The following is a 13,518-nucleotide window of genomic DNA, read 5'->3' on the forward strand; positions in this document are numbered from 1 at the left end:
CCAGCCTGGGCAACAGAACAAGATTCCTTCTCAAAAAGAAAAAAAAAGGAAATGCAGACTTGGGTACTTCCCAGTCCTACTGAATCTGCATTTCAAAGCAGGCATGGTGCTACATGCCTGTAGTCCCAGCTACTCAGGAGGCTGAAGTGGGAGGATCACTTGAGGCCAGGAGTTTGAGACTAGCCTGGGCAGCATAGTGAGACCCTGTCTCCAAAAAAAAAAAAAAAGAATCTGGGGCATGGTGGCACACAGGCACACGCCTGTAATCTAAGAACTTTGGGAGGCTGAGGCAAGTGGATCACTGGAGCTCAGGAGTGCGAGACCAGCCTGGGCAACATGACAAAACGACATCTCTACAAAAAATACAAAAAAAAAAAGAAAAAAACATTAGCCAGCCATGTGTTGTCACCTGCCTGTAGTCCCAGCTACTCAGGAGGCTTGAGCCCAGGAAGTTGAGGCTGCAGTGAGCTGAAATTGCTCTGCACTCCAGCCTGGGAGACACAGTGAGACCCTGTCTCAAAAAGAAAAAAAAAAAAAAAAAATCTGCATTTCACCACGATCCCTAGGTGATTTGTAGGCACATCAGCATTTAAGAAGTGGAGATGGATGGATGTTCCAGTTCCTCGAGTCTTCCTGATGACATCTCCCTCCTAGCAAAAGAGGATCGATGCATTCCCTGGAGAGTTTGAGGTGAAAGCCCAGGGCAGCCAGCAAAAGCTGAGATTTCTTTGAAGTCCCATATTTCATCTAAAAATGTCATCCACTGTTTCATTCCATACCCATAATATATCCACGGTCATTTTAATGTTTCAAAATGGTTATGTAAATTGCCATGGAGCAGCATCTGTGTTCTGGGAAGATGCATGGGAGGGTTTCCTTGTATCTTAAATGGAGTAATAATCACTACTTCAAGGGCTTCTGTGAAGATCAAAGGAGAATCGTGTCTATGGAAATGCTGGATAAACTGTTTGCGCGATTTATGTGTTATTATTCTGGAAGAAGGCGAGAATCCTCCCCAGACCCACTCTCATAAAAACCCAGTTCTCCCGAGGGCTGAGGCCTCCTGTGCTTTTCTTGCACTCAGGATGAGGCAGGACTCAGGCCCAGGGGAGGACAGAGTAGTGTCTGTAGGCACCTCCGGCAGCCAGGAAAGCTAGTTTGTTTTTTGATGTTTCTCGGGTGTTTTAGAGAGACAGGGTCTCACCCTGTTGCACCAGCTGCAGTGCAGTGACACAGTCATAGTTCACTGTAACCTTGAACTCCTGAACTCAAGCACCCCTCCCACCTCAGCCTTCCACATAGCTAGGACTACAGGCATGCACCACCACACCAGCTATTTTTTTTTTTTTCCAAGACAGAGTCTTGCTGTGTTGCCCAGGCTGGAGTACAGTGGCGCTATCTCAGCTCACTGCAGCCTCCGACCCCCGGGTTCAAGCGATGCTCCTGCCTCAGCCTCCGAAGTAGCTGGAATTACAAGTGCCCGCCACCTCACCTGGCTAATTTTTTGTATTTTTAGTTGAGATGGGGTTTTACCATGTTGACCAGGCCGGTCTTGCACTCCTGACCTCAGGTGATCCACTCATCTCAGCCTCCCAAAGTGCTGGGATTACAAGTGTCAGCCACCATGCCTGGCCATACCCTGCTATTTTTTATTTTTTATTTTTAAGAGACAGGGTCTTGCTATGTTGCCCAGACTGGTCTCAAACTCCTGGCCTAAAGCAATCTTCCCGCGTCAGCCACCCAGAGCACTGGGATTACACGTGTGGGCATGCCCAGCCTTGTTTTTTGTTTTTGTTTTTGTTTTTTATTTCTTATAATTTCATTGTATCACCCTTTCTTATTATTGCTTACTTCGTGATTGGCCAACTTAGCCAGAAGGAAAGCCCCAGTGAAACTCAGAGGTTGTAGAGATGTCAGAATAGGAGAGAACATGAGGGTACAGCATCCTGTTCCTGGGTGGGTCTAGAGAGAGGGAAGTCAGGAAGGGAAAGTAGAGGCTCCGGAGCAAGAGGGAAGCAGATGGCAACAACCTGGGGCCCTATAGGGAGCAGAAGGAGAAAGGGCATCAGGGTGTTAGCCCTGGACTAGGCATGACTGGGCTGCACATCCGGCTCTTTTCCTCGAAATTGGAGGGAGAAGTGAAGACGGGAGGGAGAAAAACCCAAGACTGGTGAAATGGAGATGCAGGCAGCCACTGACCTTCCACAATTGAGGGCACAGGGTGAAGGCTAGCTAGAGAAGGCACAAGCAGAAAGCTGCATGGGAAGAGCAGCTCATTCAGCACTACAGATGCAGAGGAAGAGAATTTGGCAAGTAGGACGTTTTTTAGAAACGGGGTCTCACTCTGTTGCCCAGGCTGCAGTGCAGTAGTGCAATCATAGCTGACTGTAATCTTGAACTCCTAGACTCAAACCATCCTCTCCTGCCTCAGCCTCCCGAGCAGCCGGGACTACAGGCTTGCCACCACACCCAGCTATTTTTTTTTTTTTTTTTAAAGAAATGGAGTGGGAATCTTTTTTTTTATTATTTATTTATTTATTTATTTATTTATTTTTTGAGACAGTCTCATTCTGTTGCCCAGGCTGGAATGCAATGGCACGATCTCAGCTCACTGCAACCTCCACCTCCTGGGTTCAAGCGATTCTCCTGCCTCATCCTCCCAAATAGCTGGGACTACAGATGCACACCACCACACCTGACTAATTTTTTGTATTTTTAGTAGAGAGGGGGTTTCACCATGTTAGCCGGATGATCTTGATCTCCTGACCTCGTGATCTGCCTGTCTCGGGCTCCCAAAGTGCTGGGATTACAGGCGTGGGCCACTGTGCCCGGCCTGGAGTGGGAATCTTAATGATTATCATGAGGATGAGAGCGAGAGGAAAGGAATGCCCGTCATTCTCAACTTGGGATGGCATGATGGGTGATTAGTTTCCCGTGCCTCAGAGCAATTGGAAAGGATGGAGAGAAGACCTATTACATTAAGTTAAGGTGGTCCTGGGTCTCTCTTGGGTAGAATTCTAACAAAATAATGGGGCTAAAGCCAGATTTTGAAAAGTTAAGAAGAGAATGACAGAGATTTCTATTTTTCTCTCTCTTTCCTTCCCAGGAGAAGCATTAAGGTTCCCACACAAACTGCATTTCTGATACAAATGCCCTACTTGCCATTTAAAACTTAATCCCCATAACTTGCTATAACTTGGGACCAGTGCCAAGCTGATATTGTACTGTTAATCCTCCCCTTGACAACAAAGTTAAAAAACAGCAAATTGGCCAGGTGCGGTGGCTCGCGCCTGTAGTCCCAACACTTTGAGAGGCCAAGGCGGGAGGACCACCTGAAGTCAGGAGTTCAAGACCAGACTGGCCAACATGGCAAAACCCTGTCTGTACTAAAAATACAAAAATTAGCTGGGTGTGGTGGCGCACACCTGTGATGTCAGCTACTCAGGAGGCTGAGGCAGGAGAATCTGGGAGGCGGAGGTTGCAGTGAGCCAAGATTGTGTCAGTGCACTTCAGTCTGGGCCACAGAGCAAGGCTCCATTTCAAAGAAAAAAAGGAAAGGAAAAAGAAACAGCAAATTGCAAAGAATTGTTTATTGTATGATCCCATTTTTGTTTTAAAGAGTATATGAGGTCTGGCGCAGTGGCTAATGCTTGTAATCCCCGCATTTTGGGAGGCCAAGGCAGGCAGATTACATGAGACCAGGAGTTAAGAGACCAGCCTGGCCAACATGGTGAAACCCTGTCTCTACTAAAAATACAAAAATTAGCTGGGCATGGTGGCAAGTGACTGTAGTCCCAGCTACTTGGGAGTCTGAGGCAGGAGAATTGCTTGAACCTGAGAGATGGAGGTTTCAGTGAGCTGAGATCACGCCACTGCACTCCAGCCTGGGTGACAGAGTAGGACTCTGTCTCGAAAAAAAAACCATGGAAAAAAAAAAAAACCCCAGCAAAAAAACAAACAAAAGAAATAGAAGAGTATATGGGGCTGGGGGCAGTGGCTCATGCCTGTAATCCCAGCACTTTGAGAGGCCAAGGCAGGAGGATCAGCCAGGAGTTAGAGACCAGCCTGTGCAACATAGTGAGATGCCATCTCTACTAAAAAAAAAAAAAAAAAAAAAAAAAAAGGTTTTTAAAGAGTGTATATGTAGATATGTATCTTTGTATATTATGAACAAAGCACCGGAGGAAGATATACATATCAAATTACAATAGCAGTTTTACTGGTGCATGCATACATCACTTGAAACGTGTAGTTTATTATACATTACTCTCCCCCAGCCATAATAAATTATACCAGGGATTATCTCTGATGGTCAGATTATAGTGTGTTACTTAAAATTCTTTTGTCTGCAAATGACAGAAACTCAGTTGAAACTTCTAAGGCAATAACTGAATTGTCCAGATACTTCTTTAGGCATAGGTGAATCCAGGGACTCAAATTATGTCATTAAGAATCTGCCTCTGCATCTCTTGGATCTGCTGTCTTTTTTATCAGCTTCACTCTCAGGCAGGTCCAGGCCTGCATCTCACTGGCACAGCATTCAAATGGGAAGAGAGCAGCTCTTTTTCCAAGGGTATTAGCAAAGTCCCGAGGCTGACTCGGGTCTTGGTTCACCCCTAAAGTGGTAAATCACTGTGACTGGGGGAAGCCCTATGTTGATTGGCAAGGCCAAGGTCATGTGAACCAAGAGAAGAACAAAGTCACTTTCAAGGTCATCTAAGGAAGCCAGTGAAGTGCAAGAAGGGGCTGAGCAGTTCCCCAAAGGAAACCCAGAGTCCCATTGGCAGAAGAGGAGACACAGAACCACAGATGTCCACTCCAAGAGGGACTCCAGTCTGGGTCATAGATTTCTGTAACGACTGCATTGTTTATAATTAACATATATTTCTCTTGAAATGACAAGGGGAAAATAAGATTCCCCTCCCCTTTTTGTTCTTTGAGACACTCTGTTGCCCAGGCCGGAGTGCAGTGGTGCAATCATGGCTCACTGCAGCTCTAACTTCCCAGACTCAGACAGTCCTCCCCCTTCAGCCCCCCAAGTAGCTGGGACCACAGGCATGCACCACCAATGCCTGGCTAATTTTTAAATTATTTGTAGAAATAAGGTCTCCCTAGGTTCCCCAGGCTAGTCTGGAACTCCTGGGCTCAAGCAATCGTCTCACCTCAGCCTCCCAAAGTGCCAGTTTTACAGGCATGAGCCACTGTGCCTGTCCAAGATCCCCTTTTAAACAACTGATTTGGGTTGCATCTGGTTATGACAATTAAGATAACTAAATAATGAGTGTTGAGAAAACAGTACAGCCCAAATCATGTCAGAGCCCTTGATCTTAGAGGGCATGGGAGGAATGAAGAGCAGTGAGAGGCGAGAATTGACCTTCTCCTTTTCATAGACAATTAAAGGTGTGTACGCCTAAGACCCATGGGACCATCAGACAATCTCTGGGGCTCTGGGTCGCTGGAGCGATGCGCCGGGGGAGCTGGGCCTTCGTCAAGGTCAGCCTCCGCCTCTCAGCCTCCTGTGCCGGTGTGTGCCGCACCTGCGCTCTCAGTCAGCGATTCCCTGCATTCCGATATCACACTGCTCTGTTTCTTCATTTCAGGGTTACGCTAAGGACATGGTGACAGACTTTGATGAGAAACATGATGAGTATTTAATATTGCTTCAGCAGAGGAACCGGTAAGAGAAGCTGCTCGACGGCAGCCCTTGATATTAGCCAAGTAAAAATCTATTTAGATTTATTAACAGCAGGCAGGCCCTGCCTCACATAGGAATGGGATGCAGAGTCCCCCTCCACTCAGAGGCTTAGAATATTATCTGCAACCCCAGCTCCTATTTCTCCATTCACTGATTTAATTGCATCTTTTGACTGAGCTGTAGCAAACTGTTCGATGTGTAAGTACCGCCTCTTCCCTCCCAGCTCCTGTTCTGGGAGAAGATAAGGTTGTCAAAAAAAGCTCGAATTTGGCAGGGCTTGTGCAAGAACCACCTGAAGAGCCCAGTCTGTGATCGCACAGGCTTTGACAATCCCTGAAATCTGAGCCTATAATCATGTCGTGTTATGCAAAAATGGAGTCATTTTACATTGGTGTTTGAAGTTGGTCGATAAGTCATTTGAAGTTAAAGTAGGACTGATTTTGTCTCTGGAGTGCTGGTTCTTAAAAAAGCTTGCAGTAGGTCCAGTGTGTAGCGATCAAGGTCAAAGCATCATGGTCTGGTTTGAAAGAGGCATCATTCCTCGGTTCTTTCGTAGGGCTGAGGAAGTTCACTTTCAGTTCACCGTTTGTCTTCAGGCCTCAAACCTTGCGATAAGCTGGGGATTTGCGAATTCAGATTCTAGGGATGGCCAGGCAGTGAGTGGAGCTGGCTCAGTGGGCCAGTGGGTACCTGGAGCTCCTGTCTCCAAGCTGCTCAGCCCAGGCCAGCTGTCTGTGAGACCACAGTTCCCCCAGGTCCTGATCCTCCCAAGTCTGCCAGAGAAGCTGGAGATCTGGATTTGGCCTGTGAAATCTCCTGACTTTTAAAATGTTGGTAATGAATTCAAATTAAAGCACAAAGCAAACAGAAAAACAATGCAGGCCCACAGAACTGGAGGGGGAAGAAAGGGGGATGGGTACGAATGTGGGCCTCTGTGTTATGGGAGTGGGCTTAGGGTCTCACAGACAACAGAGTCTGGGGTAGGGAGGTGTCATCCTGCATGTGACTTCAGCTCTAGTCTCACTAACTGGACTCGGTGTTATCAATAGGGGCTCTGGTGGCATGTTGCATGGGACAAGTTTTTGTAATCTCACGAATTGCAGGAGTTTAGCGTCCCTACCCACCAGCCCCTTTACTACATTTCATTAAGACCCTAAATTCCACCTATGACAGCACCCACCCACTTTCCAGACACCCACCCACTGAGGCAGCACCACCCCTGGTGGAGATCTTCTGAACAGACAGTCTCTCCAGGGCCAGCCAGAAACACCACAACAGCGTCCTCTGTGCCCAGCAGCTCTGCGCTCATCCACCTCCATCCCCACATCAGCCTCAAACTAGAACAGCGAAGGCTGGTGCTGATTAGACCGACGTGAGTTTCCATCATCATTAATGCCACGGAGCAGGATGTTTTTATTCAATCGCTGGCAGACTGGATGGTACCACTGAACACCTGGGTGATCGTTTAATCATCTGCATGTGACTTGTCTGGGGAGAGGCTGTCACAGTTCCTTATGAACAAATTGTTTCTCATTAATTGGGGGATCAATAAGTGTGCAATCAAAGAGGCACTGGCCCATAGTATAAATGAGAATTTCCAGAGACAAGGTTATAGCACAAAGACAATTAAAAGCTATATCAAAACTGAGTTGCCATAAAATTTGGGGGGATGTGTTGTCACCAAGAGGGAGCTGTCACGATGACAGGAAATTAGAAGGTAGAGCTGGAAAAAAACACCTTCCAGTGGAGACTTGTGAAGAATGGGAATCCCTGTGAGCCATCATGGGTGAAATCTCAAAGGCACCTTTTGCAGAGTGCCAGCCATATGCCAGGCACCTCACCCCATCATTTTACTTTATCTGCACAGTACCCAATGGGACAGAGTTACTGCGCCCATTTTACAGGCAAGGAAGTGGAGGCTCCGAGCAGTGAGCGACTTGCCCAAGGTCTCGCAGCCAGAAAGTGGTGGAGCCAGGCTGGACTCTACCTTTTGCTTAATGTTGTCATAAATAATCAAGAGGAGAAAAAACCTGCCGGATTGCCAGTGGCCCTAAGTTAAGTGAGGAGGGATTTTGTGGGAAGAGCCGCAATTTACTTGGAAATCTAGTTGTAGGACCTGATAGAAAACTAGCCTCTGAGCTTTACCCTGGACATTGAGGGAGATGAAAACCCAGGCTGCTTATCTGGGTTGTCTGTAACCTGAGAAGGAGGGATGTAATCGTTGGAGTGAGTTCTGAACAGAGATCTGCCTAGAACACAGCTGCCCATAAGAAGCAGGGCAGCATTTTTCTTTTATTCATTCAGCAGGATTTCACTGAGTACCTTCTAAGTGCCTGGTATTGCAATTAATGCAAAGGGAAGCATTGTGATAAGGAAGACACACACTGTATTAGTTAGTGTTTTTTGGCTGTTAGAGACAGAAACCGAAGGTAAATGGACTTAAACAGCTAGGAAACACTGGTTCATTAAATTAAGAAATCCAACATCAAGCTGGGAACGGTGGCTTCTCCTTGTAATCCCAACTATACAGGAGGCGAAGGCAGGAGGATCGCTTGAGCCCAGAAGTTCAAGACCCTGTCTCTAAAATATTTTTTTTCAATAGCCAGGTGTGGTGGCACCCACCTATAGTTCTAGCTACTTACTACTTAGGAGGCTGAGGTGGGAGGGTCACTTGTGTCTAGGAGTTCAAGGCTGCAGTGAGCTCTGATCATGCCACTGCACTCCAGTCTGGGTGACAGAGTGAGACACTGTCTCTAAAAAAAAAGAAATTCATCATGATACTCTTGGCCTCAGGCATAGGTAGATCCAAGTGCTTAGATGATGTAATCAAAATCAACTATTCTCCATTTTCTATACCCTCGTTTTCCCATATTAGAGCCATTCTCAGGCAGGTACTTCACTTGCAGTGGCCAAGACGGCCAGGAAAAGCCCCTACGTACATCCTACCTGGAAGTATTGGGGATCTTTCCTAATGCTTCCAGCGAAAGTGCTGAGGAAGGTTCCCATTGGCCTGGTGTGGGCCCAATTCCATCCCAAGCTATGTTAGGCCATTTTTGCATTACTATAAAGAAACAGCTAAGACTGGGTAATTTATAAAGAAAAAAGGTTTCATTGGCTCACGATTCTGCAGGCTGTACAGGAAGCATGGTGCCGCCATCTGCTTGGCTTGTGGGGAGGCCTCAGGGAGCTTGTATTCATGGCAGAAGGCAAAGCAAAGTGGAAGCAGGCACATCACATGGTGAGAATAGGAGAGAGAGGGTGGGGGGAGGTGGCACACACTTTTAAATAGCCAGATCTTGGGAGAACTCACTATCGCAAGGATAGCATCAAGCGGATGGTGCTAAACCATTCATGAGAACTCTGCCCCCATGATTCAGTCACCTCCCACCAGGTCCTACCTCGACACTGGGGATTACAATCCAACATGAGATTTAGAGGGGACCTACATTCTAACTATATACAAGCCAGTCACTCCCTGTGTCCCGCACAGTCTAGTGGCCATTCCTTGGCCACCCCACTAAATTGTGCAGTGGAGTCAGTTTCACCCAGTGGAGTCAGTTTCATGGAGTGAAAGAAGGAATGGTGCTGTACCCACAGATCTGAGATGGGGGAGATTCTGGCCGGGCAGAGAGAGCAGGTGTCCACCACACAGCTCTTATCCTTGAAGAACTCCCCAGGTAGTGGCAGGGTGAGCACAAGGCCACCTATAACTATGACAAAAGAAGCAGAAAGTGATTGTGTGCTTCAGGAGAGGACTGGGGGCAGGGAGTAGGAGGACAGAATCTGGAGATGTGACAGCCCTGCCTCACCCCTGCAGAAACCCTCCCAGCTGCCTGTCCCAGTGGACTCTAAGTGATTCTTGTCACTCAACCTTATGAAAGAGGTAATCACGCCCGACAGGATTCATGAAAGAGCAGGCGGAGTGATCAAAGGTCTGAGTAATGAGAATGGACTGAGAAGATGAGGGCCCTTGTATCTGAAGAGGTGACGGCAGAGAGGGGCTGTAATATATACCCACCTCTGGACTGTAGGGAGTAGACCCAGATTTGCTCTCCAGGTCCAAGAATCCAGCAATGCTGTGATCATTTGGTCCTTGAGAAAGGTCATTCAAGGGAAACTTACAGGAAAACTTGCCCACAAAAGTGCCTGCAGCCCCAGGAGAAGATCCAGACAGAAAGAAGGAAGGAGAGAACCAGCATCTGGTTCTCTCGCCTGGGCCTTTATCTGAGCCAGAGTTTTAACCCAGTCTGTCCTTTTGTCCTCATAGCAGCCCAGGGAGGTGCCAGCATCTTTAGTCTCCTGTTACAGAAGAGGAAACAGACCCCAGGGAAGTTTAGAGACTTGCTCAAGGTCACGCAGGCTGGGGAAATGGCAGAGCCTCCGGCACTGAGCTCCATCCTCCACACTCACCTCCTCCACCTGCACAGATGCTCTTATGTGCAGCTCTGTGGAGCATCCTAGGGGACCTACAGGTTCTGGGGAGGAATGGCAGGCTTTCTGCACCCCTGCCTTCCCTGTCTTCACCCTTTAAGACTGGACTCAAATGCCACCCCCTCCAAGGAGCCCCCAGTTGCGAGCCAGTGCTCCCTCCTGTGACCTCTTCTTGCTCAGAGCCTCTGTGATGTCTGGTGCTAAAGTCAAGGAACAGCAGGAAGGAGCAGGGGAGAGCACAAGTACTGCAGCCCCACGGGCCAGAACTCAAATCCAGGTTGGAGGTTTCCTTGACTCTCTAGCCTTGGGCAAGTTCATTTCTAAAACAGACCAACATAACTTCAATCCCAGGATCACTGAAGGGTGAAGTGAGACAAGGCTCTTGAAGGCCCATAGCAAGCCCCCTACCCAACCCAGAGTTCATCATCATCATCAACATCATTATCATCATCATTCAGTTATTGACTGATTGATTGATTGAGATGGGGGTCTCACTCTGTTGTTGCCTAGGCTGGAGTGCATTGGTGAGATCGTAGCTCACTGCACTCTCCAACCCCTGGGTTCAAGTGATCCTCTTGCCTCAGATTCCCTCGTAACTGGGCCTACAGGTGTGGGCCACCACATCCAGCTAATTGTTGTAATGTTTATTATGATTATCATCCTTTCGATATAAAAACCTTCTCCCCAAATTGACATCCAGGTAATTCTTGAATGACTGATCCTTGGAGAACCCCCTCAGGCGACCTGAGATGACCGAGATCTGGAGGAACCATGTGGCTCATCTGTAGTGCCATGGCAGCCACACCGCTCAGAGACCACTCAGTCATAAGCCTAGTCACAATTAGGCTGCTGCCCCCTGAGAACACGATGACCTGCCCTTTGTGTTCACTGGGTCCTCCTTGCCATCTACGTCCCTGCCCCAGTAGCCCACGAGGAGGAGAATCCTCCCCGATCACACCCACCCCAGCCATGTCAGGTCCCTAGACTCTGCCTCATCACACCCTGTACTCCCCACTCCCTGTGCCTTCACTTCCTCATCTGTGAAGGTGATTCCAAAGGCCAACGTGGGCATAGAATGGAAATGGTGGGTGTGATGTGCGTCACATGAATGGTAGCTGTGAGCACTAGGGTATTCATCCATGTCCCCTGCCCCCACTGAGATCCTTGGGCTCACTTGTTCCAGAAATAGGCATTGAGGCCGGACGCAGTGGCTCATGCCTGTAATCCCAGGACTTTGGGAGGCCAAGGTGGGTGGATCCACTGAGCCCAGGAGTTCGAGGCCAGCCTGGACAACACAGGAAGACCCTGTCTTTAAAAAAAAAGTACAAAAATTAGCCAGGTGTGGTGGCACGCACCTGTAGTCCCTGCTACTCAAGAGGCTGAGGTGGGAGGATTGCTTGAGCCTGGGAGATCAAGGCTGCAGTGAGCTGTGATCACACCACTGCACTCCAGCCTGGGCAAGAGAGCAAGACCCGGAAAAAAAAGAAAAGAAAGAAATAGCCATTGAGAGCTTTCCTCATTCAGCAGGCACCATGGCCCATAGGACAGAGGCTCAGAGTCCAGTGCGGGGGAGAAAGAATAAACAAATACACAGATACATCCATAATATAATGTTAACCAGTGATAGTGTGCCATGGAAAAAGTTGAACCAGCAAGCCAGTAGAGGGTGGCAGGGCAGCAGGAGGGAAGAACTCGATTTTAGATAGGGCAAGGGTGGAATCTGATTTATCTGAGTCCCCTGCACCCAGGACAGCTTTTTATGCAAAGTAGGCTATCAATTTTTTAAAAAACACTTTTCTTTGATGCCACCTGAATATTACTGATGCACTCCGCTGCAGTAGGGGAGTTCCTTTAGCAATTCCTTTCACAGTCTGAATAATTATCTCCTAATTTATCAGTTTCATAAATCTACATTTTCATAAATCATTCTGCTTAAGGAGGGGCACCCGTGGACTGCCAGCCTCAGATCCTGGGTAACTGGATGCCATGACTGTTAATGTGGCATCAGAAGGCAGGGAGAGAAGTTGAGGCAGGCTGTCTGCCTGGGTGATCAGATTCCCCGCCCTGTCCCGCCACAGGCCTCCCGGGACCTAGGCTCCCGCTTGCTCCCCAGAGAGTGACGGTGCCTACGTTGTCCCTTGGTTGTTTGTTCCTGCAAGCGTAGCTATTGCTGTGTTTGGAAATCGTCTCTTAGTTACTTGTGTTTTTCTTCTGTTTTATGTTGTTGCCCAACAATCAGGCATCTCCCAGGCTTCCAAGGCTGGCAAGAGATAAGCAGCCTGTAATAAATGTTCCTGCCACAATTGGTGAAAAGATGAATGTATCAGCCGCTAAAGAAACATTTAAAAAATAAACAAAGAAGTCACCCACAATGCCACCACCTTCCCTCAACAACCTATTTCATTTTACATTTATCACCTTCCACATCACCTTCCACGCTGGGTCCACAAACACACAGTTTTCCAACTTTACCTTTGCTACATATGCCTTCTTTTTCTTTCATTTCTTTTCTTTTTTCTTTCTTTCTTTTTTTTCTTTTTTTTTTTTTTTGGAGACAGGGTCTCTGTCTGTCACCCAGGCTGGAGTGCAGTGGCATGATCACGGCTCACTGCAGTCTCAACCTCCCCAGTTCAAGCCATCCTCCTGCCCCAGCCTCCCAAGTAGCTAGAACCACAGGTGCACGCCACCACGCCCAGCTAATTTTAATATTTTTTATAGAGACAGGGTTTCACCATGTTGCCCAGGCTAATCTCAGAATGCCTGAGCTCAAGAGTTCAGTCTGCCTGCCCCAGCCTCCAAAGTGCTGGGATTACAGGCATGAGCCACTGTGCCCTGACCTATGTATCATTTTTATTCTGCCTTTTTCATCACCACTCCCCCGCCCCCCACTGAACAGATCACAGTCCCCCATGTTTCTATAGCGTCTTCGTAATGATAGCATCTGTGTAATAGCAGCTTCCACTTCTCTGGTGTTGGACATTTGGGTTGCTTCCAGGGTTTTGTTATTACTGAACACTGATTATCTTCTTGCCCAGAGTTCATACGCTCAGGAACAATTTGCCGGAATGTGCTTACTGGGCAAAGACCAAACATATGGCATTTTCTATATTTTCATACTACTTCTGAGAAGGTTCTATGAATTACCAGCAGTGTCTAAGTTTGCCAGTTTCAACATCATCTTGCCAGCTTTACACGTTGTCTTCGTTTCGGTGTAGACTCTGGAGCCAAATTGCCTAAGTTTGCATTCTACCCCTGCCGCATACTATAATAGCTATGCGACCTTGGGCGAGTTCTTTAACCTTTCTATGCCTTATACTGCTTATCTACTAAATGGAGGTAATAAAAGTGATTACGGCCAGGCGCAGTGGCTCATGCCCGTAATCCCAACACTC

General features: G+C 47.7%; 1 protein-coding gene across 1 annotated transcript in view; it reads left to right on the forward strand.

Annotated features, from left to right (window-relative positions):
* The window catches only part of KIAA0556 (KIAA0556 ortholog), a 259,351-nt gene that overhangs the window by 68,427 nt on the left and 177,406 nt on the right, over positions 1-13,518 (forward strand). The window contains exon 3 of the mRNA XM_011982338.1: positions 5,601-5,677. Coding sequence (XP_011837728.1) covers positions 5,601-5,677 — 77 coding nt within the window. The remainder of the gene's footprint in view (positions 1-5,600; positions 5,678-13,518) is intronic.

This window comes from Mandrillus leucophaeus, unplaced genomic scaffold, assembly GCF_000951045.1.
Source record: "Mandrillus leucophaeus isolate KB7577 unplaced genomic scaffold, Mleu.le_1.0 Scaffold24, whole genome shotgun sequence".
Taxonomy (NCBI): Eukaryota; Metazoa; Chordata; class Mammalia; order Primates; family Cercopithecidae; genus Mandrillus; species Mandrillus leucophaeus.